Source organism: Musa acuminata, chromosome BXJ2-11 (assembly GCF_036884655.1).
Source record: "Musa acuminata AAA Group cultivar baxijiao chromosome BXJ2-11, Cavendish_Baxijiao_AAA, whole genome shotgun sequence".
Taxonomy (NCBI): Eukaryota; Viridiplantae; Streptophyta; class Magnoliopsida; order Zingiberales; family Musaceae; genus Musa; species Musa acuminata.
This window is the reverse complement of record NC_088348.1, coordinates 23417428-23441327: the sequence shown is the minus strand read 5'-3', so window position 1 is coordinate 23441327 and position 23900 is coordinate 23417428. Positions and strand designations below refer to the sequence as shown.

The following is a 23900-nucleotide window of genomic DNA, read 5'->3' as shown; positions in this document are numbered from 1 at the left end:
CGGGAACAAATCCGAGAAGTCCATGAGCTTGCTAAAGAAGCTCGTCAGAACTCACCAAGTGGATCATCGCAAGTCTAGGAGTTTGCTGGAAGTCCGCAGGAGCATCACCGAGGGTTCATCGGATGATCGACGGAAGTTCGCCGGAAGCTCGCCGGAAGAAGCGATTGACGCACCGGAGCAAGTTGCAGTAAATGTCTTAGGAAATATCGTAGTTAGCACAATGATTAAGTTGGAAATGGGAGGTGATCCCATTAACTTAATCTTGGGGCAATTGGGCCCCTGAAAAACCCAAATTGGGCCGAATGGATCAACCCATTCGGACCCTGATTTATGGCAGGAGGTGCAACCGCCCAAGCCAGGAGGTGGCACCGCTTGGGCTAAGTCTCCGAGCGAGACTGGGCGGTGCAACCACCCCAGTCAGGAGGTGGCACCGCCTGGGCTCAGTCTCCGAGCGAGACTGGGCGGTGCAACCTCCCCTGACAGGAGGTGGCACCGCTTGGGCTCGGTCTCCGAGCACTGGTTGAGCGGTGCAACCGCCTCAGTCAGGAGGTTGCACCGCTGGAGCTCGGTCTTCGAGCTCTGGCAGGAGGTGCAACCGCCCCTGACAGGAGGTGGCACCGCCTAGAGGCTCAGTCTTCGAGCTCTGCCAGGCGGTGCAACCGCCCCAGTCAGGAGGTGCAACCGTCATATCCCGGAATTTCGGGAATTGATAGTTTTGAGCTCCAAATTTGAACTGGGTTGGGGCCTATAAATACCTCACCCATTCAGCACTGAAACAGCAAGAAACTAACACCGAAATTCTGATCTTGTTTTGTGATTTTTAGAGCTCTAAATTGTTGTAAAGGCCAAAAGTTCTTCTCCCTCTTTTCTTCCAAGTTCTAAGCTGTAAAGAGAGGAGAGAAAATTCTGTAAGGGTTGTCTCCTAAGCCCGTCAAAAGGAGTGAAACTGTAAAAGGGTGGTTGGCCTTCGCCTATTGAAGGAAGGCCTCTAGTTGACGTCGGTGACCTCGTCGATGGAGGAAGCCAAAAGTGGAGTAGGTCAAGATTGACCGAACCACTCTAAATCTCGGTTTGCATTTACTTTGAGCATATTATCTTTACTACAAACCTCCTCTAAAGTTTACTGCTTTCTGCGCATATACGATCGGGTTTCAAGCTTGGCACTTTCCGAATCAGCGTTTAGACGTAAATCTGTTTTTTCATACGATCATCATATTTCAGTTTACGTTTACGTTTTGATTTCTATCATAACTGCAAACTGCCTTTATATCCTTGCTTAAACTGCATCTCGCCTAATCAAGTGATTTACGGATCAGCATTTAGACGTAAATCAGTTTCTTCGTGCGAATATCATATTTCAGTTTGCGCCTACTATCAGATTTGAATCATAACTGCAAACTGCATTTATATCTTTGTTGCATCTCACTTAAACAAAAGTTAAAGTGATTTACGAATCGGCTTTCTTACCGAAATCACTTTTAACGAACGAACGCAGTTTTTATCGTAAAAGGTTTTCCACTATACTAATTCACGCCCCCCCCCCTCTTAGTGCTCTTGATTCTAACACTCACATGATATGATTTTTCTTTGTATAATTTCTTGTATTCATAAAGTATATCTCATTACCGAAATTTTCTTAATATCTTCCATGTGATGACTTGAATATTTACACCATTATGTTCTTTCCTTCTTCTTTCTTGTTTACAATGAAAAAGAGGGGGAAAAAATAGCTAACATCTCAAGACAACCAAATTTGCTAGCTTGAATGATAAATTTAGACATGTTAGAGCTCCTAAATGTATAAATTCTTCTTATATATTTTCTGGATCATGATCTTTATTTCTCGATTTTTAGACTTGATCTTTCTTTTTTTATGATTGAAATAATGATTGGAATATTGATGTAATTATAAATGATGATTTGGTATTATGCATGTAATACTTTAACTTATGATAATGATGCATGCAATAATGAAATATTCATGATGAAAAATTATTTTGACATTCATGACTTGATTTTTCATCTTTGTTATTTATCTTTGTCATAATTTAAAAATTATTATAAAAGAAAAAAAAATTATAAAATTATATTCTTCCCTTCTTTTTACCAATGACAAAGGGGGAGAAAGAATTGCTAGTGTGCATCTCAAAAGAGAAAAATTTGCTAGCTTGCACAATTCAAAGAAAATACGAAAATATGCTAGAGAAGCAAAAATTGCTAACTTAGATATTTCAAGAGGCAAAAGTTGCTTTCTTGAACATCTCAAATATTGTTAGCTTACATATTCTAAAGTGATACATTGCTATCTTACTAGCTTGCTATTTTGTATTTTTTTTCAAAAACTTGCTAGCCTTCATACTTCAAAGAGAAGTAACACTTGTAAAATTTGCTAGCTTGCATGGTGTAAAATTTGTTAGCTTGCTTGATGTCAAACTTGTTAGAATTGCTAACTTGAACATTGCAAAGGAAGCAAAATTGCTAGCTTGCACTTCTTAAAAGAGAAGAAAGAACTTGCTATCTTGAAGATCACCAAGACTTGCTAGCTTACAATCTCAAGAGAAGTAATAGTGCTATCTTGCCTATCTTAAAAAGCAAAAAATGCTAAACTTGCACATATAGCAAAATTTACAAATTTATAAAACTCAAATTTTTGCTAGCTTGCATGATGATAAAACTGAAGATTATATTTATAATGCAATGATTTGAACTGTAATATGTCCTAAACACTTGATAGTTGAACTTCTCTTTTTTGTTGATGATGAAAGAGGAGAAGGATGATGTTATGCATAATTTTATGATAACATATTGCTTAGATTTTTTAATCCAAGAGTTCTATCAATATGACGTATTGATAGGAGGAGTTAAGGTTAACTTCATCATCAATTGGTTGTCATCATAAAAAAGGGAGAGATTATTGAATCTCGAATTTTGATGATGAAACCAATTGATAGTATTTATGATTTAATCTGCGTTTTGAGTGACGCAGGAAGCTTCGATTAGGATGAGACAATTAATGCAGGAAGAATCATGTTGGGCCGGAGTAAAATATATCAAAAGATTGGATGTCGAGTTGGAAGATCAATCGATGTATCGACAGAAGGCTTCGGGCCATGGTTTCGGGCATCGGGCCAAGAAGAGCGGATGTTGCACCAAGGATATTAAAGTTGCGGAGGTCAACTGGCCGATTGGACAATAGGCCGTAAGAGAGGACGATACGCTGAAGAATCGGACGAAGCGTCGATGGACCAATGACATGTCGGACAACATGATTCATGCTTAGTAATAATTATCTAGATCGAAGTATGTTTTATATGTGCAGGATTAACTATGATAGAAAGGCATAAAGTAAAATGAAGTCCTGAAGTCAAGAACGCGATTTCGTTGGGAGTTCGAGAGTTCATCGGAAGTCCGGACGTTCGTCGGAAGTTCTGCCAGAACTAATCGAGAAGTCCGGGAGCTTACCAAAGAAGCTCATTGTAACTCACCAAGAAGATTGACGTGAAGTCTAGGAGCTTGCTGGGAGTCCGCTAGAACATTACCGAGAGATCGTCGGAAGTTCGTCAGAAGTTCACCGAAAAAAACCTAGACTTACGGACTTTGTTTAGCTTAGTAAATATCTTAAAATTTATAGTTAGTACATAATTGAGATTAGAATTAGGCCAACCCAATTAGGAGATAGTTGGGCCAAGTTTGGGCTGTGTTGGGCCAAGAGAAAGGCCCAAATAGTGACCAAACAAGTGAAACCATCGTGGCATAATCTCCGAGACTATGTCAGGCGGTGATACCACTAGTCTAGGCGGTGGTACCACCCAGACATACTCTTTTAGGCAGTGGTACCACCAGACTTGGTGGTGGTACCGCCCAGTGTCAGGCTACAGGCGGTGGTACCATCCAATGCAGGCGGTGGTACCGCCCGTACTCTGAAATTTTAGAGGATTTGAATTTTGGCTCTATTTTTGAAGCCATTTGGAGTCTATAAATACCCGAGCTATTATTGTATGGAAAAATAAGAAAAGTAAATAAAAACTCTATATTTTTAGAGTTGAAAACCCTTGTAAAGTATAGAGTCCTTCCTCCAAAATCTAGACACTATTCTAAGGGAGAGTGTGAGGGGAGCTTTGTAAAAAGGGGATGTAAAGGTTCTCTCCTGAGCCTGCAAAAGTAGAATAAAGTTGTAAGAAGGAGGTTGATCTTTGCCTATTAAAGAAAGATCGTTAGTGGATGCTAGTGGCCTCGATGGAAGAGGAATCAGTGGAGTGGATGTAGGTCATGACGACCGAACCACTATAACTCAGTTTGCATTTACTTCTTGCAATTTACATTTACTATAAACAACCCTTCTTTACTTGCTTTACATCCACTATACTCTTTCATATACTTTCAAGTTAATATCTTCCGAAATGGGTTTAATCGCAATGAGATTTTCAAACTGATATAATTTTTACCGCTACACTAATTCACTACCCCCCCCCCCCCCCCTCTTAGTGCCGACTCGTTCCTAACATTATTATGATTCTTCCTTTTGCTATTCATTAAAAAGGATATTTCTTTTAATCATGATCCTTCTCTTGATTTCTCGATGTTCTTAAAATTCTCTATAATGTTTTTATTTAAGAGGATATTTATATAAATTAAATATTAATTTCTAAACATGAGATTCATTATGACTCCTATGTATTGATCATCAAATTGATCTCTTATGTTTTGAAGGTTTTCTTTATAATACAAAAGACCAATGATCTTTTTGTATTGATCTTTCATGATCCTTAATATCTTTCATGTGATGATCATTGATGTAAATTTTTGTATCTCCCCTCTTTTTCTTTCTTGTTTGCAATGATAAAGGGGAGAAAGAAAATTGTTAGCATCTCAAGAGAACCATAATTGCTAGCTTGAATGTTAAACTTAGGCATGTTAAATCTCTCAAATGCATAAATTCTTCTTATACATTTTTCGGATCATGATCTTGATTTCTTAATTTTTATGAATTGAGTTTTCTATAAATCAAGATTTTTGCTTTAACTAAAGAAAGAGATGTATTCAAATTAATCATGATATGTCACTTAACTTCTTGATATTTATGACTTAAATTTTATTATGTACAATTGCCTTGTATTTATGATTTGTATATCTCATGATATGATTGAATCATTGATGTAAAAAAGAGAGAAAAATTATACTATTGTATTCTTCCCTTCTCTTTGACAATTACAAAGGGGAAGAAAGTCTTGCTAGCTTGCACATAGCAAAGAAAAGAAAAATTGTTAGCTTATACATTATAAAAGGAAGCAAAAATTATTATTTTGCCCATCTCAAGAAGTAAAACTTCTAAACTTATCTCAAAAAAGAAGTAAGAATTGCTAGTTTGCAATATCAAGAGAAGCAAAAGTGTTATCTTGCCCATCTCAAGAAGCAAAGAATTGCTAAACTTGCACATCTCTAAAACTTGCTAGTTTACATATTCAAAACTTGCTATCTTACTAGCTTGTATATTTCAAAAACTTACTAGTTGTATTTCTCTTTTTTTGTTGATGACAACGGGGGAGGTATGATGATGATCATGCATGATATAATGAAATTTTATTATGTATGATGGTTTGGATGCAATGCTTGAGCTTATGATATAAGTAATGATATGATGTATTGCATATAATTCATGATTGAAATTATGGCATATGGATAGGGGGAGTTTAGTTTAAACTCAATCATCAATTGATTGTCATCATAAAAAAGGGAGAGATTGTTGAATCTCGGATTATGATGATAAAAACAATTGATGAGTTTATGATCTAATCTGCGTTTTGAGTGACGTAGGACTAGCTTCAATCAGAAAAGGCAAATTGATTAAAGTAGAAAGAATCGAACGTTGGACCGGAGTGAACATGTCAAAAGATTAGACGTCGGTCGGAAGATCGATCGACGTGTTGGCAAAAGGACTTCGTGCCATGAGTTCGAGCATCGGGTTGAAGGATTGGACATTACACCAAGGAGATCGGATGTTGCGGAGGTCAATATGTCGATTGGACAATACGCCAAAGGAGAGGACGATGCATCAAAGGGTTGGATGAAGCACCGGATGAACCAATGACATGCCGAACAATATAGAATTCTAGTCTTGTAATCAGTTGTATCTTAATTGGTCGTAATTAGGTCATAATTGAGTTAGTTTTTAGTGTAACCATGCTAACTCAATTATGGGCCCATGGGCTTGAGTTGGGACTGTTTTGGGCTAAGTGAAAAGCCCGTTTAGTGACCCAAGGATAGATGAAATTGCCCATGACCTAAAAAAGTCAAGAGCACACTTTTCTAGGTTGTCAAGCAGTGGCACCGCTAGGTCAGGCGGTGGTACCGCCCAGACATAGTCTCTCAAACTGTGTCAAGCAGTGGCACTGCCAGATTGGGCGGTGGTACTAGTCTAGAAGTTGTATGAGTCAACATGCCGATTGCGTAATATACCGAAGGAGAAGACGATACGCTGAAGGATCGGACGAAGTACCGAATAAACCAACGATATGCTAGATAACATAGGATTCATATTTATAATCATGTGTCTAGATCGAGTTAGTTTAGGACTAATTGAATCAGTTTTGTGATGAAACAATGCCAACTCAATTAGGGGTCAATTAGACCTATTGTTTAGCTCATTCAGTGACTTATAGTAGGGTCTAGCAATAGTATTACCCAGATTAGGCGGTGGTACCGCCTAGATATAGTCTCTCAAATCATGTCAGGTGGTGGTACAGCCCAGACACAGTCTTCCAGATTGTGTCATGTAGTGATAGCGCCAGACTGGGTAGTGGTACTGTTAGACTAGGTGGTGATACCATTAGTATTAGTGTATTAGGCGATGGTACCGCCTAATATCAAACTGACAAGCGGTGGTACCTCTAGTACCCGAAAACCCAAGGATTTAAAATTTGGCTCTACTTTTTTAAGTCATTCAGGGTCTATAAATATCCCACAAATTTCTGCTTAATAAACACATAAAAGTAGAACAAAAACTCTATGATTCTAAGGTTATAATCTCTTAAAGTGTAGAGTCCCTCCTAGAGCTTAGTGATAATTCTAAGGGGGGTGCGCGAGGGAATACTTGCAAAAGAGGGGTGTAAAGGTTCTCTTCTGAGCTTATGAAAAGGAGAAAGAGTTATAAGGATAGTTGGTCTTTGCTCATTAAAGGAAGACCGTTAGTGATCGTCGATGACCTCGATGGAAGAGGAATCGAAAGTGGACGTAGGTCACAATGACCGAACCACTATAAATCTGATTTGCACTTTCTTTCTATGTTTCATTGATATTACATTGAGTTAATTATTTAGTTTACTTACTCTAAGTCAAGCACTCTTTCATTATCGTTTTCGCTGAACGAAGATTTTTTAAAATCGATGTTTTTATCAAAAACACTAATTCACCCCCCTCTTAGTATTGATTTCAATCCTAACAGTAAGAAGATCTATCACGGTGGAGGCACAAAGTAAAATGTGTCCAAGACATGTTAGTTAGGAAAACCCGACCCGTGTAAAGAGATTTATCACAATAGAAGCCTAAGGTAAAATGTGTCTGCTGCGTGTGAGTCAAGAAAATCTAACTAACGTAAGGAGATTCATCACGATGGAGGCACAAAGCAAAATGTGTTTAAGACACACGAGTCACAAAAACCCGATCCGCTAAGAAGATATCTTATTGATCATATAGTATATATATGAATAAATATTTTTTAGTGTATTTATTTATTTGATATAATTGTTCTATATATCTGAACGATTTTTTTAATGTTTTACGGGGGATTATTAAGAGAAAATATCAGATTGTCCTAATTGTTATCGAGTCACGAGCGGAGGATTTCTAGAAGGGCGACTTGCATGCACGTCATCTCCCATGCACAAATTAGTTTGTGCAACAACTTTTCTTTCTATCCCATCACACATGGATGACATGGCACATATTTTTCTTAGACAAAAAGAAGCTATAAATCCTTCTTCCTACTTCGCGAGAGGTGTGAAGAAAAACCAATCTTATATAGTATTTGAGTTATGATTTTTTAATATGTTAGTATTAGATTATAAGGATTTTTTTTACGTTGATGCTTGAAAAAGGAGTCGCTCCGGATTATATCTTTAGGATGATTTTTCCAATCAAATATGCATGAAGGCAGAGAATATATATATATATATATATATATATATATATATATATATATATATATATATATATATATATATATTTTAGGATAGCGATTTACGTGTCCAGACTTTTGTTTTTATTTTTCTAATTTCAATCACATATTATTTGATTATATTTCTTTTTCTTTTTTTTTTTCTATCTTGGGCCTACATCCACTATCATCTCCAACTTGTAGATACAAGCCAATTTATCATTTATTGGATTGATCTCCTTCCAAAGGTTGTAAATGTTATATTTATCGTTACAAACTGCGATACAATATATCCTTTTAAATCCTCCATAACTTTTTAATCATGATTAATATTGGTTTATTTAATTTAAAAAAAATTAAAATAAAATAAAAGCATTTAATATATCCCCATTTTGAGGGCAGAATGAATTAATCGAGCTTGATTGAGCGAGGGACAATCTCTCGTTAGGCAATACGCTCCAATGATTAGAGCTATTATTGTTCAAATATTATGGTTGATTTGAAAAACCCATTCTGAAACCAGCCGATATGCTATTATTGTAGAGATTTATGGCAGGGTGATGAATCATAAACTCTTGATTGAATCTAAATGGGATACTACTAAAAATAAGCAGTGATGAATCTGTTCATGCATATTCCCAACAAGGTGGGGTTGGGTTCCTGATAAGATCGGAAGAAGGTGTTTGCTTAATCGCATGATTCATATTTTAGATTGTGTTAGTTTTTGATATATTATTATTACATCTTGATGATGAGACATACAAAGGTTATATTAAAAATTATAGGGAAAATATAATATTTTCAAATTTTGAGAGGATAGATAGATATGTTAAAAGTCCCCCCCCCCCCCCCCCCCCCCCCCCAAAAACAAAAAAAACTTGTATTCCATTTTATTAGTTTTAATCCCGGAACTAGTCAATAATACATAAACACCGAAACAGAGATACTGGTCGAACCAATAGCACTCCAATCCGATGAGGCAGCCAATTCCATCTCCAAACTCGAGTCAAAGCGAAGAATCCATTCTGAGGTGAGGATTCAAAGCCGTAACGAACCAACGTTCACGTTTGTAACCGTAGCGTCGAATCCTTTATTCGACCGTTGAGGTGATCGATTCATCGCGAATTCAATTGACACTATATTTGTCGACACGACAGGTCCTCTCGTTGGTGGATCGGGTGGGCCATCGATTAACCCACACTAATCCATACTTATGGAGGAAATCACATGATCGATTTTGGGAGCATATTTCGCAATCATGTGTAAACAAGATGGGTCTGGAAGCCACATGGATGTACTACGTGCCGTGGCCCAGTGGGGCCAAAGCCACGTCCTCATTTTAGCGTTTCGAGAAAGTGGTTTTATTCCGCCTCACCCGTTAGCGGCCGCAGAGGCGCATGGAAGGGGCCACCAGCGCCCCCACTGGCCCCCGTCCCTCCGCCTTTTTCCCCTGATTCTTTTACTTCTTTCCCACCCGCTCTCTCGTCCCCGAAACACCCACCCGCTTCGATGTTTCGGGATGTCATGGTGGGTCCCGCTTCTTGAAGGTTGGTGGGATGGGTGGGACGCGGGGGTAGGAAAGCGTTGTTTCCTCCTTTTAATAAAAGAACTCTTTAATCTTTATGTGGAGCGAGGCGGTGGGCTGCGGGCAGACTGCTGCGGTACACCTCTCTCTCTCTCTCTCTCTCTCTCTCTGGGAACGATACGGTCACCTGCGGACCTTCTGAGTTTTGATCTTGGGAGCTCACTCGATCGCTGTCGAGGGAGAGAGGAGGAAGGAGTTATGGGTTGCGCGCAGTCGAGGGTGGATAACGAGGAGGCGGTGACGCGGTGCAAGGAACGGCGGCAGTGGATGAAGGCGGCGGTGGCGGAGCGGAACGCCTTCGCGGCCGCGCACTCCGCCTACGCCGTCGCGCTCAAGAATACCGGCGCCGCCCTCAGCGAGTTCGGCCAGGGCGAGGCCCACGACCCGGGCCCCTCTTCCTCCACTGCCACTACTGCCGCGGCGGTCCCCGGCCCCTCCGGTGGCGTCCCCCCGGCCGTCCAGCCGCCCATCGACCCCCTCCCCCCGCCTCCGCCGCCGCTGCCGGAGTTCTCTCCGTCCCCTATCCAGCGCTCCATAAGCATGCCTGATCTCCCCAAGAAGTTCCCCTCCAAGGCCCAGCCGAACGCCTCCATCCGCGAGGACGATGACGAAGGCGAGGAGGAGGCGGACGAGGAGGAAGAGGAAGACCGCGACGGCGGCCTCGAACACCGCCGCCGCCCTGCGGGAGCCGCTGCCGCCGCGAGCTCCCCTTCCCCGTCCCCCTCCCCAGCTCCGCCTCCGCTGCCTCCTCAGCCCAGCCCTCCGCCCCCGCCGCCGCCGATGCCCGATTCGAAGGCCTTGGAAACTTGGGATTACTTCTTCTCCTCCATGGACGACAACATGCAGGGGCCATCGCTGACCCCGGCAGACGAGATCCGACCTGCGAGGGAGGACGCTTCGGAGGATCGGTTCAAGACATCAGCTCCGCCGCCTCCAGTCACCGATCACCATGTGGTCGATGGCGATGATGAGCCGGTGACGCCCGAAAAGGTGGTCTTGGAGACTCCGCTACCACCTAAGGTGCCGAGGAAGCCGAAGCAGGGAACGCATGCTCATCACCAGCACGCGGCGTCAGCACCAGCACTGGATGCCAAAAGGGGGAAGATGGTGCCGGTAGATCGCCCCAGCAATAATCTCCTGAAGGTGCTCACAGATCTTGATGACCTTTTCCTCAAGGCGTCAGAGAGTACACATGAAGTTTCCAAGATGCTCGAGGCCACTAGAATGCACTACCACTCCAATTTTGCGGATAGTAGAGGTACTTTGATCCTTTCCATTGTTTATTACTTTTAACACCAGTTAATCGATTTATCCGAATCTATGAGGCCAAAATGCTTGGCAATGGGGTTCTACCAATTTGGCACTGTGAAATGTCACATTGTCATGGTTTGGTAGAATCCGTATCCATAGACTATTTTTTTTGTTTTTGCTTACAGGTTGTAGTGGATTGCCTAGAATAAGTTCCTAATGTTTCTTCCTCTAATTCCTTGGACGACCATGGAATCCTAATCAGGGAAAGGGCATTATTTTTTTTTTTTTTTTTTTGCAAAGAATAAATGATGAAAATGGGATTCGAGCAGAGTACCTCCTTGTGATGGACTGTCAAAATCTTTTCCAGCTAAAGTAGTTGACACTTTCGATGGCATTATCTTTATTTGATACATGCTTATCTGCTGGACCATGTTGCTAACTCACAAACTATCTCAAATGTGGTCTACTAATGCTCGTTCATTTTTGCATAATATGGCAAATCGTTGGATGGGAATGCCATTCATCACTTGTTTCAACTATAAGCATCGGTGGACTTAGTGAGGGCCTTGCCAAAATATGCAGTCCATCTATTTTCTCTTGATTAAACCTCACTTTTGTATGTGCTTGGATGCATCATATTGTATTCCAGGGGTCTCGTTGAAACCTAGGATTATGGCATTGTCTACTCTCCACATGTCGCCTAGTACATACTGTTCAATGGAAGTGGCATAGGATGGGGAGGAATATTCAAGACAAACTCGAGAGTGTCTTCATTTTGATTTCGCTGCCGCCTTTCTGGTTTGATTGCATTAGGAAGAAAACATTGTTCTGGCTAAATTTTTGCAAATTTTTCACTAGTAAATGGCAGGATTGATGCCATTTTTTTGTTCTTCAGTGACTATTTGTGTTTTCCTGCAAACAAACAATAGAAAACTGGAAAACATATCCAGTGAAAACATAAGTTACATTCTTTCTTTGTTTCATGAGTCATTCCCACTGCATGTGAATTGGCCTTTTGCATCTTATCAAAATTAGCAAAAACTTGATGTCAAGAAAGCAAAGCCATCTTGGCTGCACACATTTCCTGTGCATCCGGACATTCTGAGCTCCACAAATTCTTGTACGTTCAAAAAGGGAGTTTATTCCTGATTTGGCTCATAGTTGTTTTTTCCTTGAAAAAGTCTTCCTGATCTGTTATGTTTTGCTCTCATATTTCACTTGACCTATTTGTAACTTTTTTGTGTTTTTACAGGTCACATAGATCATTCTGCCAGGGTCATGCGTGTTATTACATGGAATAGGTCATTTAAAGGTATGGCTGATGCAGATGGTGGTAAAGATGATTTTGACAATGATGAATGGGAAACTCATGCAACCGTGTTGGATAAGATCCTAGCATGGGAGAAAAAGTTATATGATGAAGTTAAGGTAAACGTCACATTTCCGTTGGAGCTCTATTATTTCTGTTGGCATCATAAAGTTTTGCAATTTTTTTATTATCTGTTATGATTACTTCAGTCAGTGAATTTCGGGGTATTTTGTATTGCCACACAAGGTGAAATTTGGTGCTTCAATTGATCCTGTTTCTTCGTTTCATGCATTGGTCCTTGTCTCACATTAGTCTATTTGTTATTTTAATAAATACTAGTTACAGGCTTCTATTATCGCTATAAACTTGGTGGTTTTCAGTTGCAAAAATATCTGATATTATCTCTGTGGAAATTTTTGGACTTGATATATGCTTGCAACTGAACTAAGTAGTTTTCCCTAGCATATAATGGATATCGACTGGGAAATTGAACTTTGGACTTCTAGCTATAAATTTAAGTTTCAATATGGAAACAGAATCCTAATTGTGAATAGACATTGAATCTTTGGCTTGTTGGAACATGCAAGTGTATCCTTTTTTAATAGTCTGCACTTTTACATGGAACATTTTTGCATCGCTAAAGTAAATTCTTCACCTTCTGCTGCCAACTTCTTGTTTAGTATTATTTCAAGGAATAAACCATGTCCCTCTGTCGGAAATCTGTTATTGTCCTCCATAACACACTTATCTGGTTATCGATGATAAAAAAAAAATATATTGCATCTGGCTATCAATTTAGCAAAAGCTTAGCCCACAACTGCTGCAGATTTCAAACAGAATCTGCTCGATTCTATTCAACAGAAGACAAGTTTGAAGTTGATCTTCTGTCAGTCTTGTCCACAAGAGGCTTCTTTTTCTTGTCACCGATTGTTCATTGTCATCTTGGGCTTTTTCAAGTCCGTAGTCTAACTGTAAACTTGGATGGCAGGCCGGTGAGCTTATGAAAATTGAGTACCAGAGGAAAGTTGCTTTACTGAATAGGCAAAAGAAACGTGGTGTCAGTAGTGAAGCATTGGAACGTACTAAAGCAGCTGTAAGCCATTTACACACTAGATACATAGTTGATATGCAGTCAATGGATTCAACCGTGTCAGAAATCGAACGTCTGCGTGATAAACAGCTTTATCCAAAACTAGTGGAGCTTGTTGAAGGGTAAGTCCTCGCTTGAAGTTTTATGTCCAGGATGTATATTCATTTGTGATTCATTGTAGGTAATGGCCTATCTTATTAATGCTTTATTTATTATTTATTTTTGGTAATTGTTCTGGTAATGCATTACTCCTGACTTCTTGCAATATGATTTACCTCTTTTGTGACTATCACTGCAATTAGGTGAGGTGTATGATTTTCTTCTTAAGATTGTTCAAACTTCAAAATTATTGTTAAAACCCAAAATAGTTCCTATTTTGTTTAGCTAAATCACTTCTACCATGAAAGAAATCCTGCAAATAACCTAAATTCTCTTTCCATCTTAACATTAGTAATAACCTTTTACCAATTAATAGGATCCTTCCAACCCAGTCTCCCCCCTTTTGGCAATATTCCTGAAGTGCAAATCACTTATAATTCAAAAAGACTTATTGCTTTATTTTGTTCTATGGGTTCGCATATTTCGCATCGCGTAGCTGTATGACACAATTCGTCTTCTTGTAATGCTGCAAAGGTGTATCCAGAATAATTTTTCATCTGAACTAGTATGCTTCATGTCTTGGTGCTTGACATGCAAAAATTACTCAGCTTACTACAAGCAGACTACCTGTCATATATGGTTATATCATTGACCAACCTAAGTCCTAGTTCGGTTAGGCTAGGCTGACAAAATTGTACTATTCAGTACTGAAAAGCTTTTCTTTGCAAAATGGTCAATTGGAACAACTTTTGCGACTAGAATCTAGATCATAGTCTAACCTGCCTAATCCTTGATTTGGGATTGGTTGACTCTATACTTGGTAGACTTACAATGCAATGGTCTAGCAACACCAAATATAAATTGGACAATATTGTTCCATGCAACACCTTAACTTTTGTGTTAACCTCAGATCAGTACTGCTAAACAGATTAAACCACAATAGGAAGGGAAAACCTTGACCCACCCAAAAACAGAATGCTGTTACCACATAAGACAGTAATGCACCCAAAAATTACTGCATGGTGAAGTTTATTGGCTTTTGATTTGAGAAATATGTCCCTAGATCATGACCGTATGATATCATTCAAATCATTATCTTGATATAGATGGTTGTTTTGTTTACTGTATCATGGTTTAGTTTACTGTATGACTGTATGATATCATTCAAATATGTCCCTAGATCATGACTGCAATGCACCCAAAAATTACTGCATGACTTGTTTTGTTTCCCAAAGTAGTTTCTAGGTCGTCACTTTGTTTTATAGCTTTGGTGAGTTTGGAGTGCAAATATTTAGATTTTCATGGTTTTATTTGGATAGGATAGAAGCTAGCCTTCTACATTTCCCTGGGTTCATACTTCATACTTGTGTTGAATGTCTTGGCTAATGGATCTTCGCCTCGAGACTCTCAACGATGCATTTAAAATTCCCCTTTACATAATAGCCATTACATTGTTACAGTTAACGTCTTTCATATTTATCTGAGAAGCTAGATAAGCTGAACCTAGTTATTTGCCAATGATCTATGTCTACATCAGATGCCATCGTCATAACCACTCTTGCAATCCATCAATCTTTGTCATGGTTGGCCCGGTTTCTGCTTCTTGGAAAGGGGTTAGAGGTGTCCAAGAACCTGTCTAGCTCAGAGAAGTATATACAAGTTCAAACCCCCAAACTGGCAGCATGTGGCTGCCTTGGTTTTTTGGTAATTGCTCTTGAAGCTTCTTGTATCACCTGGAGGTGCATTGATACTTATGATTATACCCCTTGTGCCTACAATTGGTTTCTCATGCTCAATCTGTGATTGGTAGACAGTATATATGGTCTCGGCTGTCTACACTATACTGCATGCCTGTGCAGTCACTAACAGTGTTCAATTCTACTAACTACTATCTGCCCTCTCAGGATGGCCCAGATGTGGTACGCAATGTACATGCACCACCAAGCCCAGCTGAAGATAGTCGAGGGTCTTAAATCCCTTGATGTTACAAATTCTCCAAGGGAGACAAGTGAACATCATCATAAGCACACCTTTCAGCTGCTTGAAATTGCCAAGGAGTGGCATACACAATTCAACAAACTTGTCAGCCATCAGAAAGAGTACGTGGATTCTCTGAATAGTTGGTTGAAGTTAACTCTCATCCCTATCGAAAGCAGCTTGAAGGAGAAAGTGTCGTCTCCACAAAGGCCGGCTCATGCCCCGATTCAGTCTCTCCTGCATGCATGGCATGATTATCTCGGAAAGCTTCCAGACGAGCTTGCAAAGAGTGCCATCCTCAGCTTTTCAGCAGTCATAAACACGATAGTGACACTCCAACAGGAAGAGCGAAAGCAGAAAGAGAAGTGCGAGGAGGCCCACAAGGAGTATTCGAAGAAGAATCGGGCGTTCGATGACTGGTTCCAGAAGTATTCACAGAGGAGGATGGGTTCATCGGTTGGCGAGCCCGATGGTGGGGAGGGATCAAATCAAAAGGACCCAGTGGAGGAAAGGAGGTTTATGGTGGAGTCACTCAAAAGCAAGTTTGATGAAGAAGTTGAAGCCCACAGAAGGTTGTGCAAGCAGGTGAGAGAGAAATCACTGAGTAGTCTCAAGACCCACTTGCCAGAGCTTTTCCGAGCTATGTCGGACTTCGCTAATGCTTGTTCCAAGATGTATGCCAGCTTAAAGATGATCACGGAGCAGGATCCTCCAACTAACTAGCTCCTTAGCAAATCTGCAGAGGTGTCTTTTTTGTGCATTTTCGTGTCCTAGTCATGTTGTGGTTTTCATTTGCATGTGGCATTCAGCCTGGTGAACAGCTTTGTGTTGGATTAGCTTAAGTTTATCAGTGCATGTATTTATGTTCCAACTGGGTTGGGTAAAGAAAGCTTGGCATCCCTCCATCTTTTGCCTTGTACCCATTTTTGTGAGGGTCCCGAAGAAACGAGACCTAATGCTGCTTGATGGGTGATGTGTTGCTGCAGTTCTACAATGAACTACTTCCTATGTAATGGCTCCAAAGGATAAAGACACCAAATAGATAGAGATGAATGTAGTTTTGATTATTATCATCGTAAATAGTTGAGAGTTTATCAAATTAATAGATCAAGTCGGATGTTGATAAATAATATCATGATTGATATAATATTGGATACGATCAGACTATGGCACAGCCAATAGCTAATATTCAAAATGGTGAAGGATGTAAGGATTATTAGTGGACGGATAGGGTGGGAGAAATGAAGGATAGGCTTGGATGCAGATAAGTATTCAACATTATTATGGTGGGTTCAATTAGAAAATTATTACTCAAATTCACATTATGATAAAAAAAAAAAAAAAAAGATTTTCGGATTCTAATCAAGAAAGAATTATTGGTGGATGAAATTAAAGATATTACAATATGAAATAAATCTTTGATGAGAATATTCTCTCTTAAATATCAAAGAATGTAAAGGACTGAATAAGAAATGATTACATGTAGATTGGACCGAAAAAGCATTAGTGTATTTTATTTTCTTGCGGAAAACCCATTACATCATAATCAAATTCTATTTTTTTGTGTTTGTCTTGCAATCTTTTGTTTTCAGGATATTTCTCCGGGAATGAAATGGAGAAACAAAGAATAAATCCTTCAAATTAATGCGTAACATTTTTCTTCCGAAAAATACTTTTTTTTTTTTCACACTTCCTTCGATTTTATTTCCCTTGAAGCATTGGAAAATAAACTTAATTTATTTATCTTTATCCCTTGTGTTTAGACCACAGTGAATGAAAACAAAAGATTATAGTGAATAAGCCATCATAAAAAGGTATATACACCATAAAAAAAAAGTGTGAAGATTCGTTATCAAATGGTTTATTTTATTTTATTTATGCTTTCCATTAAATTCGTTTATGTTATTATGGTCTCATGAACATGCTTGTTTATAGACTTGCAAGTAAAAGAGTCAACTATATATGTCATAAAAAAACTTATAAGTTAACGATGAAGTATATATCTAAACACCTTAAACTACAAAATATAAGTCTTTAATTCACTTTTTATATGTTTATTTAATCAATAAACTATTGTCGTCAAGATCTTGAAACTTAATAAAAAATAGGTCTTGATTTCGATTCTCGCCGAAGATTAGACCATCGAAGATTTAAAAAGTTTACGTTGAAATTCCTATAATTATGAAAGTAAAACTTATATATTCATTTACTCTAGTACAATCGATTTTATTAATGGAAACACGAAAACAATAAATAAAAAGATAATTTCAATATTTCAGTTAGTGGTAATGGACAACGACACCATTGGGGAGCCGCATGTGACTATTATGGATAAGAAAAGTGATGACAAGATATGAGAATCACTTTACATCTACATCGATATTGATGTAGTTGCCAAGCGACGAAAGTGCCGATCACTATGTCAATGTCAATACAAATGCTGAGTAACGAAAGGATCACCAATACATATATTGAGCGACCATTTCGTTGCTCGACAACTATATTGACGTCGACGTAAATGTAAAACAACGAAAGGATTATTCATTGTGTCAACGTCGACGTAGTTGTCGAACGACAAAAGGATTGTCATTGTTGCACATTGATGTAGATAGAAAATAGCCCTCATCTTTTGTCATCGTTCTCCTCACCTATAATAACCATATGTGACCCATAGCGGTATTATCATTCGTCACAATCGACACATCCATTACCACTAACTGAAATATTGAAATTATCCTTTTACCTATTGTTTTTATATTTTTATCAATAAAAACCAACGATGTTAAAATAAATAAATCTAGATATTTTATTTTTATAATTAAAAAAATATTAATATAAATTTTTTAATTTTAAAAATTAAAATACTAAAGAGATTTAATTATAGGGGTGATATGCAATTATCCCCTTAAATGCTTTCTCCTCCTCCTCATCTCCGTCTCAGGTAGTTGAGGCTTTAGTATTTTAATATATAAATAATAAACGATAACGAATAAAAAGCCTCTCGCTCCATCGTCTCCCTCTCTCTCGCTCGCTCATCACGCGCACGCTATGGTGGCCGTATCGTCGAGCTTTCTGTCTTCCTTCCCCCTCACTGCTCCTGTTCTCCACCTCGGTTCGCGATTCGACGTCACGAGGACGGCGGCTACCAAAACGGCCGTAGATGACGCCGGGGGTTTCGCTAGGGTATTGAGGTGCGCAGTCGGCCCTCGGCCCAGGAAGGCGTCGGGCGCTCCTCGCCCTCCTACGACTACTCGTTCAACTGCGACTTCGCCCCGCTTTCGCTCGACTCCCAAGCGCGCCCCGGTAGCGGCTGCCCCCGCGGCCGGTGCTCCACCGAAGAAGCGGCACTGGAAGGAGGGGGAGTTCCCAGGGATCTCCGAGAGCTCCGTCTCTCGGCGGCCGCGGACGCCCATCAAGAACCTCAAGAAGAAGGCGGACGACCGCGCCACCGCCAAGGCCTGGGCCTGCACCGTCACCGAGGCCCTCGCGGATCGGATCCAGAAGAAGCAGTGGCAGGAGGCGCTCGAGGTTCTCGAATTCCTTCTCCTCCTCCTCAAATCATTGTTCTTGTGTCATTTTGCCCCTTTGCCTACTTTAATTTAAAGTTCCCCCCAAGTTTACTCGATAAGAAACTAGAAAAACTGGTTGTCAGCTGTTTAGTCAATTTCAGTGAAGTAAAATGCCATCCGAACCTACAATTAGAAACGCTTTCTTGGAAGAGCTTGTGCATTACTTGGGAAATGTTGATGGGTTTGTGGGACAATAGCACAATGCTAATCCATTTAATCTCTGAGATTTAAGATTGTATTTTTTTATTCTTTCAGGTGATAACACAGGAGTAACATTTTGTGATTGGAAAAGGATTACATAAATATATGGAATCCATGGTTAACTAATTATTTGTTAGAGCTGCAAGAAATGATGTGGACAAAAAAGGATATTAATTTTTTTGTTCTTTTGTTTTCTGTGATCTGCATCAACTAAAACTAGTGTGTTATATGCGACAATGTCCAGTTACAACTAAACTCAAAACACTGGACCACAATACTTATATGATTACATGCTTGAGTGAATTTAGTCTCCATCAGTGTGGCTGGGTTAGCTTTGATCTGGATACTTTTGGTGCTTGATGTTTCTTTAAGAACATTGGCAACTGACACAACACCACAACAATCGAGAGGGGAAAAGAAAAAGGGGCAAAATAAGGTATAACTTAAGGACTCTGAATGTATATGTGTGATACAATTAACCAAATTTCATTTTTGAAGATACTCTTGCAATCTAGAAAATGAATTACTTGCCACAAAAACCATTGTGACTTTTGCTTTCTACTTGACTGTGACTTTTGCCGTGAGATATCAACACTGTCCAAATCCATCCTCTTTCATTTTATTGTTTGTGTAGATCATCTTGTTTGGACATGCTAAACTTTCTACTCTGCATCTAATTCAATGTTTGTGCCGTCGTCACTTTCTCACGGTCCCAAGTTTTCTGCTGTGGTTTATTTCCTTTTGTAGTTATCTATGTCTTTTGAACTTGTAATTTATATTTTACTAGTTTGTAGGTCTTTGATATGCTCAAGGAGCAATCCTTTTACTCTCCAAAGGAAGGCACATATATGAAACTCCTCCTCCTCCTTGGAAAATCAGGTCAGCCCATTCAGGCGCAGAAACTCTTTAACACTATGGAGGAAGAAGGTTGTCAACCCACTTCTGAGCTATACACAGCATTGCTTGCGGCTTACTGTAGGAGCAACCTACTGGATGAAGCATTTTCTGTCCTAGTCAAGATGAAGACGTTGCCCCATTGCCAACCAGATGTCTATACATACAGTACACTCATAAAGGCTTGTGTTGAGGCATCTAGATTCGATCTGGTTGATTCTCTGTATCAAGACATGTCAGAGCACTTGATAACCCCAAATACTGTTACCCAAAACATAGTTCTCAGTGGCTATGGAAAGGCTGGCAAATTTGATGAGATGGAGAAAGTTCTCTCTGGGATGCTGGAAAGTACAACTTGCAAACCTGACGTCTGGACTATGAATATCATCCTAAGCCTATTTGGAAATGTGGGTCAGGTTGACATGATGGAAAAATGGTATGAGAAGTTCCGTAGCTTTGGAATCGAACCAGAGACACGTACTTTTAACATTTTGATCGGTGCTTATGGAAAGAGACGGATGTATGATAAGATGACATCAGTTATGGAATACATGCGGAAGTTAGCATTTCCGTGGACCACCTCCACTTATAACAATGTGATTGAGGCCTTTGCAGATGTCGGGGATGCAAAAAATATGGAGTACGCTTTCAATCAGATGCGAGCCGAGGGGATGAAAGCTGATACTAAGACTTTCTGCTGCCTGCTTAATGGCTTCAGCATTGCAGGTCTCTTTCACAAGGTAGTGAGTACTGTTCAGCTAGCGGAGAGGCTGGAGGTACCAACTAACACATCTTTCTACAATGCTGTCATCTCCGCGTGCGCTAAAGCGGGTGATCTTCTGGAGATGGAGAGAGTTTTCAAGCATATGAATGAGAGGCATTGTGCTCCAGATACTGTCACATATCACATCTTGGTTGAAGCATACAGGAAGGAAGGAATGACTGATAAGATTTATGATCTGAAGCAGGTAAATCCAGGTATGGTTGAACTTGAGCTTGTAACTCCATGAAAATGCTTCAGTATGCAGGAAAGCTGTCAAAGATTCAGTAATGCCTTCTTTTCGGCAACGATGAACAAAGTTATCTGATGATGCATCATTGCAAAGATGGGTGGCTAACTTCTTATTTAAGAAGACTTGACTGGAGAGCAAGATATCGTTTTGTTTGCTCGATGATTTGACCCTCACAGCCCCATTTTGCCATGCCAAAGCAACCAAGGAGCAAGATCGTAACACACCGAGGGGACTCGATGACTGTGCATGCAGCCTCCCACTGTTATTTTATCACAGAATGCATCTATTTAATTATCAATGACATTTCAGCAGAGTTCTGCATTTGCTGTGGTACTTTCTTGTTTATTATCTGACAGTTTTAAGGTTCTCCATGTTCATTCTATCTGGACAATTTTGGTAAGTTCTACTGATTATGGTTGATTCTTTTATATTCCTATGAAGTTTTCTGATGGCTTGATTTGTGTATTATTTTATCTCCGAATAAGATGTAGTTAATATACAGTTTGTATTGGGACTTCCTGAAGAGGAAAAGGGTAAAAGTTGAATGTTTTGTTGGGCTATATGATAAATCATCTTTTATTTTTATAGACGCAAGCACAATATCATGAATTGTTGGCAACGAAGGCATGATATCATGAATTGTTCACAACAAAGGCTTTCATTGTAATGTTTATGGTTTTTAGTTTATGTATGCCTTAAGCGACATATAAGGGATTTGTTGTAGGTTTGGTAGTCTCATTGTGAGTTATCAGAGGGCTTTATATGCAATGAGTTGCTTGGACCTTTTACACACGAAGTCCATTTTTGTATTTTGTAGTATCTATAAAACATTTGCTTAATTGTCTACTTGTGGAATTGATAGTTGCACACTGACTCATTTGTTTACTAACTCGTTTCTTTTTCTTATGGGTCCCTATGGAACTATATAAGGTTACGGAGCAACTAATCTTTTAAGCGTGTCCTATGATTTGGCTAAAACTAGTTAAGTTCATAACATACGGTATTAGAGTAGAGTGGGACAAGCATACAAATAAGAACTTGACATACAACTTAGCAGTGTAGTGGGGTTGCATGGATGGCAGTTTATACACGTAATTATTTGGGGAAAATAAGCATAGAGGCATGGGGAATGGAACCCTTAAAGGAGTAGGACATCTAAGAATTGGTGTTTGGATGAATAATTAACCCCTCACTAGGACATCTAAGAATTGGTGTTTGGATGAATGATTAACCCCTCACGCATGAGGCATCATAAAGTCACGTGAGTTAGGATAAATATGTATTTATACAAAGGTTGAGATGATTGATTTCAAGTTATATCTCAAGATCATCAACCTAACTTGATGGTGCCCAATGCAAACTTGAGTGCTTAACAATGGAGGAGATCATGCAAATTGTGAATGAGTTGATCAACGACCAAAAGAGTTTGTGTAAAGGCTCATGAAGATGAGAGAAATTATCAACTCAAAGAATTTATTATAGGATGGCTTGTGTATAGACTATGGGTGCTTGTAGCCATTCCAAGGAGGAGATCGTGCAAATCGTGAATGAGTTTATCTATGATCGAAAGAGTTTGTGCAAAGGCTCATGGAGATGAGAGAAATTGTCGACTTGAAGAATTTATTATAAGATGGTTTGTGTGTGGACTATGAGTGAGGAGATCGTATAAATCGTGAATGAGTTGATCTATGATCGAAAGAGTTTGTGCAAAGGCTCATGGAAATGAGAGAAATTGTCGACTTGAAGAATTTATTATAAGATGGTTTGTGTGTGGACTATGGGTGAGGAGATCGTGCAAATCGTGAATGAGTTTATCTATGATCGAAAGAGTTTGTGCAAAGGCTCATGGAGATGAGAGAAATTGTCGACTTGAAGAATTTATTATAAGATGGTTTGTGTGTGGATTATGGGTGCTTGAAGTCATTCCAAGGTGACTGAAACTTGATGCTTAGAGTATGAGTATTTTCTCGTCTACATGATGGACAAGGATGCATATATAAGACTCTAAACTACAAGGTTCAACACATTGCTATGCCTTATTGGCATAGCAAAGGATTGTATTAACAAAATGTTACACGATCTAGCAAGTGCATTTGTAATGGTAATACTTTATGTTATTTATAAGATGGAGTATTTTAGAGATGCTGGTTTTTGAAACTTCAAAGAGACGTAAGGAGAAAAGTTTCTCTAATATGATAAGTCTTTAGAGATAAGCCTCATATTTTCGATGGATGATTCATGTGCAATAGACCACACATATTAAGGAGATACCTAAAGGTGGACTTCATAAATCTCAAAGAATGTCGAAATTGAGTATATTACGAGTCATCATAAGATCATAAGACAAACAGGCAATTTAGCTAATGAAGAGTACATTAGGCTCAACAGAAGATTAACTTGTGCAATAATGGATGCATAGACCATTATTATCTCAATATAGATTGAGTGAATCAACTTGGGTTGGACTTGTTAAAGAATCCAAATCATATAAAGGGACATGTCACTTACAGATGCTAGAGAAGAACCATGACATTCCTAAAGTTTCATTATTTCGACGGAGCAAGTCTAAAGAAAGCTTCGAGACACATATACCTAATTTAGATAATATGATTGACAAAGGCACCAAGGTAGGAGACTTGACTCAACTAACAGTAATAAAGTTGGAGTTTGATATCCTTAGCGTATGGTAAAAGGCCAGAGAAAAGATATTTTTGAAGAATATGTCAAAGTACTACTATTTGAGTTATCGAAGTGTTACTA

At 39.2% G+C, this 23900-nt stretch overlaps 2 protein-coding genes across 2 annotated transcripts; both read left to right on the top strand.

Moving 5' to 3' along the window:
- The first annotated feature begins 9787 nt into the window (after positions 1-9787).
- Positions 9788-16368, top strand: LOC103971407 (protein ALTERED PHOSPHATE STARVATION RESPONSE 1). The gene is made up of 4 exons (XM_009385424.3): positions 9788-10995; positions 12241-12416; positions 13286-13509; positions 15391-16368. Exons 1-4 carry the CDS (start codon positions 9936-9938, stop codon positions 16184-16186), a joined length of 2256 nt encoding a protein of 751 aa, XP_009383699.2. The 5' UTR covers positions 9788-9935; the 3' UTR covers positions 16187-16368.
- Positions 16369-18454: 2086 nt separating this feature from the next.
- Positions 18455-21568, top strand: LOC135626383 (pentatricopeptide repeat-containing protein At3g06430, chloroplastic-like). Its single transcript, XM_065131625.1, has 2 exons — positions 18455-18991; positions 20028-21568. The coding sequence occupies exons 1-2, from the start codon at positions 18512-18514 to the stop codon at positions 21135-21137; spliced, it is 1590 nt and encodes a 529-aa protein (XP_064987697.1). The 5' UTR covers positions 18455-18511; the 3' UTR covers positions 21138-21568.
- The last annotated feature ends 2332 nt before the right edge of the window (positions 21569-23900 follow it).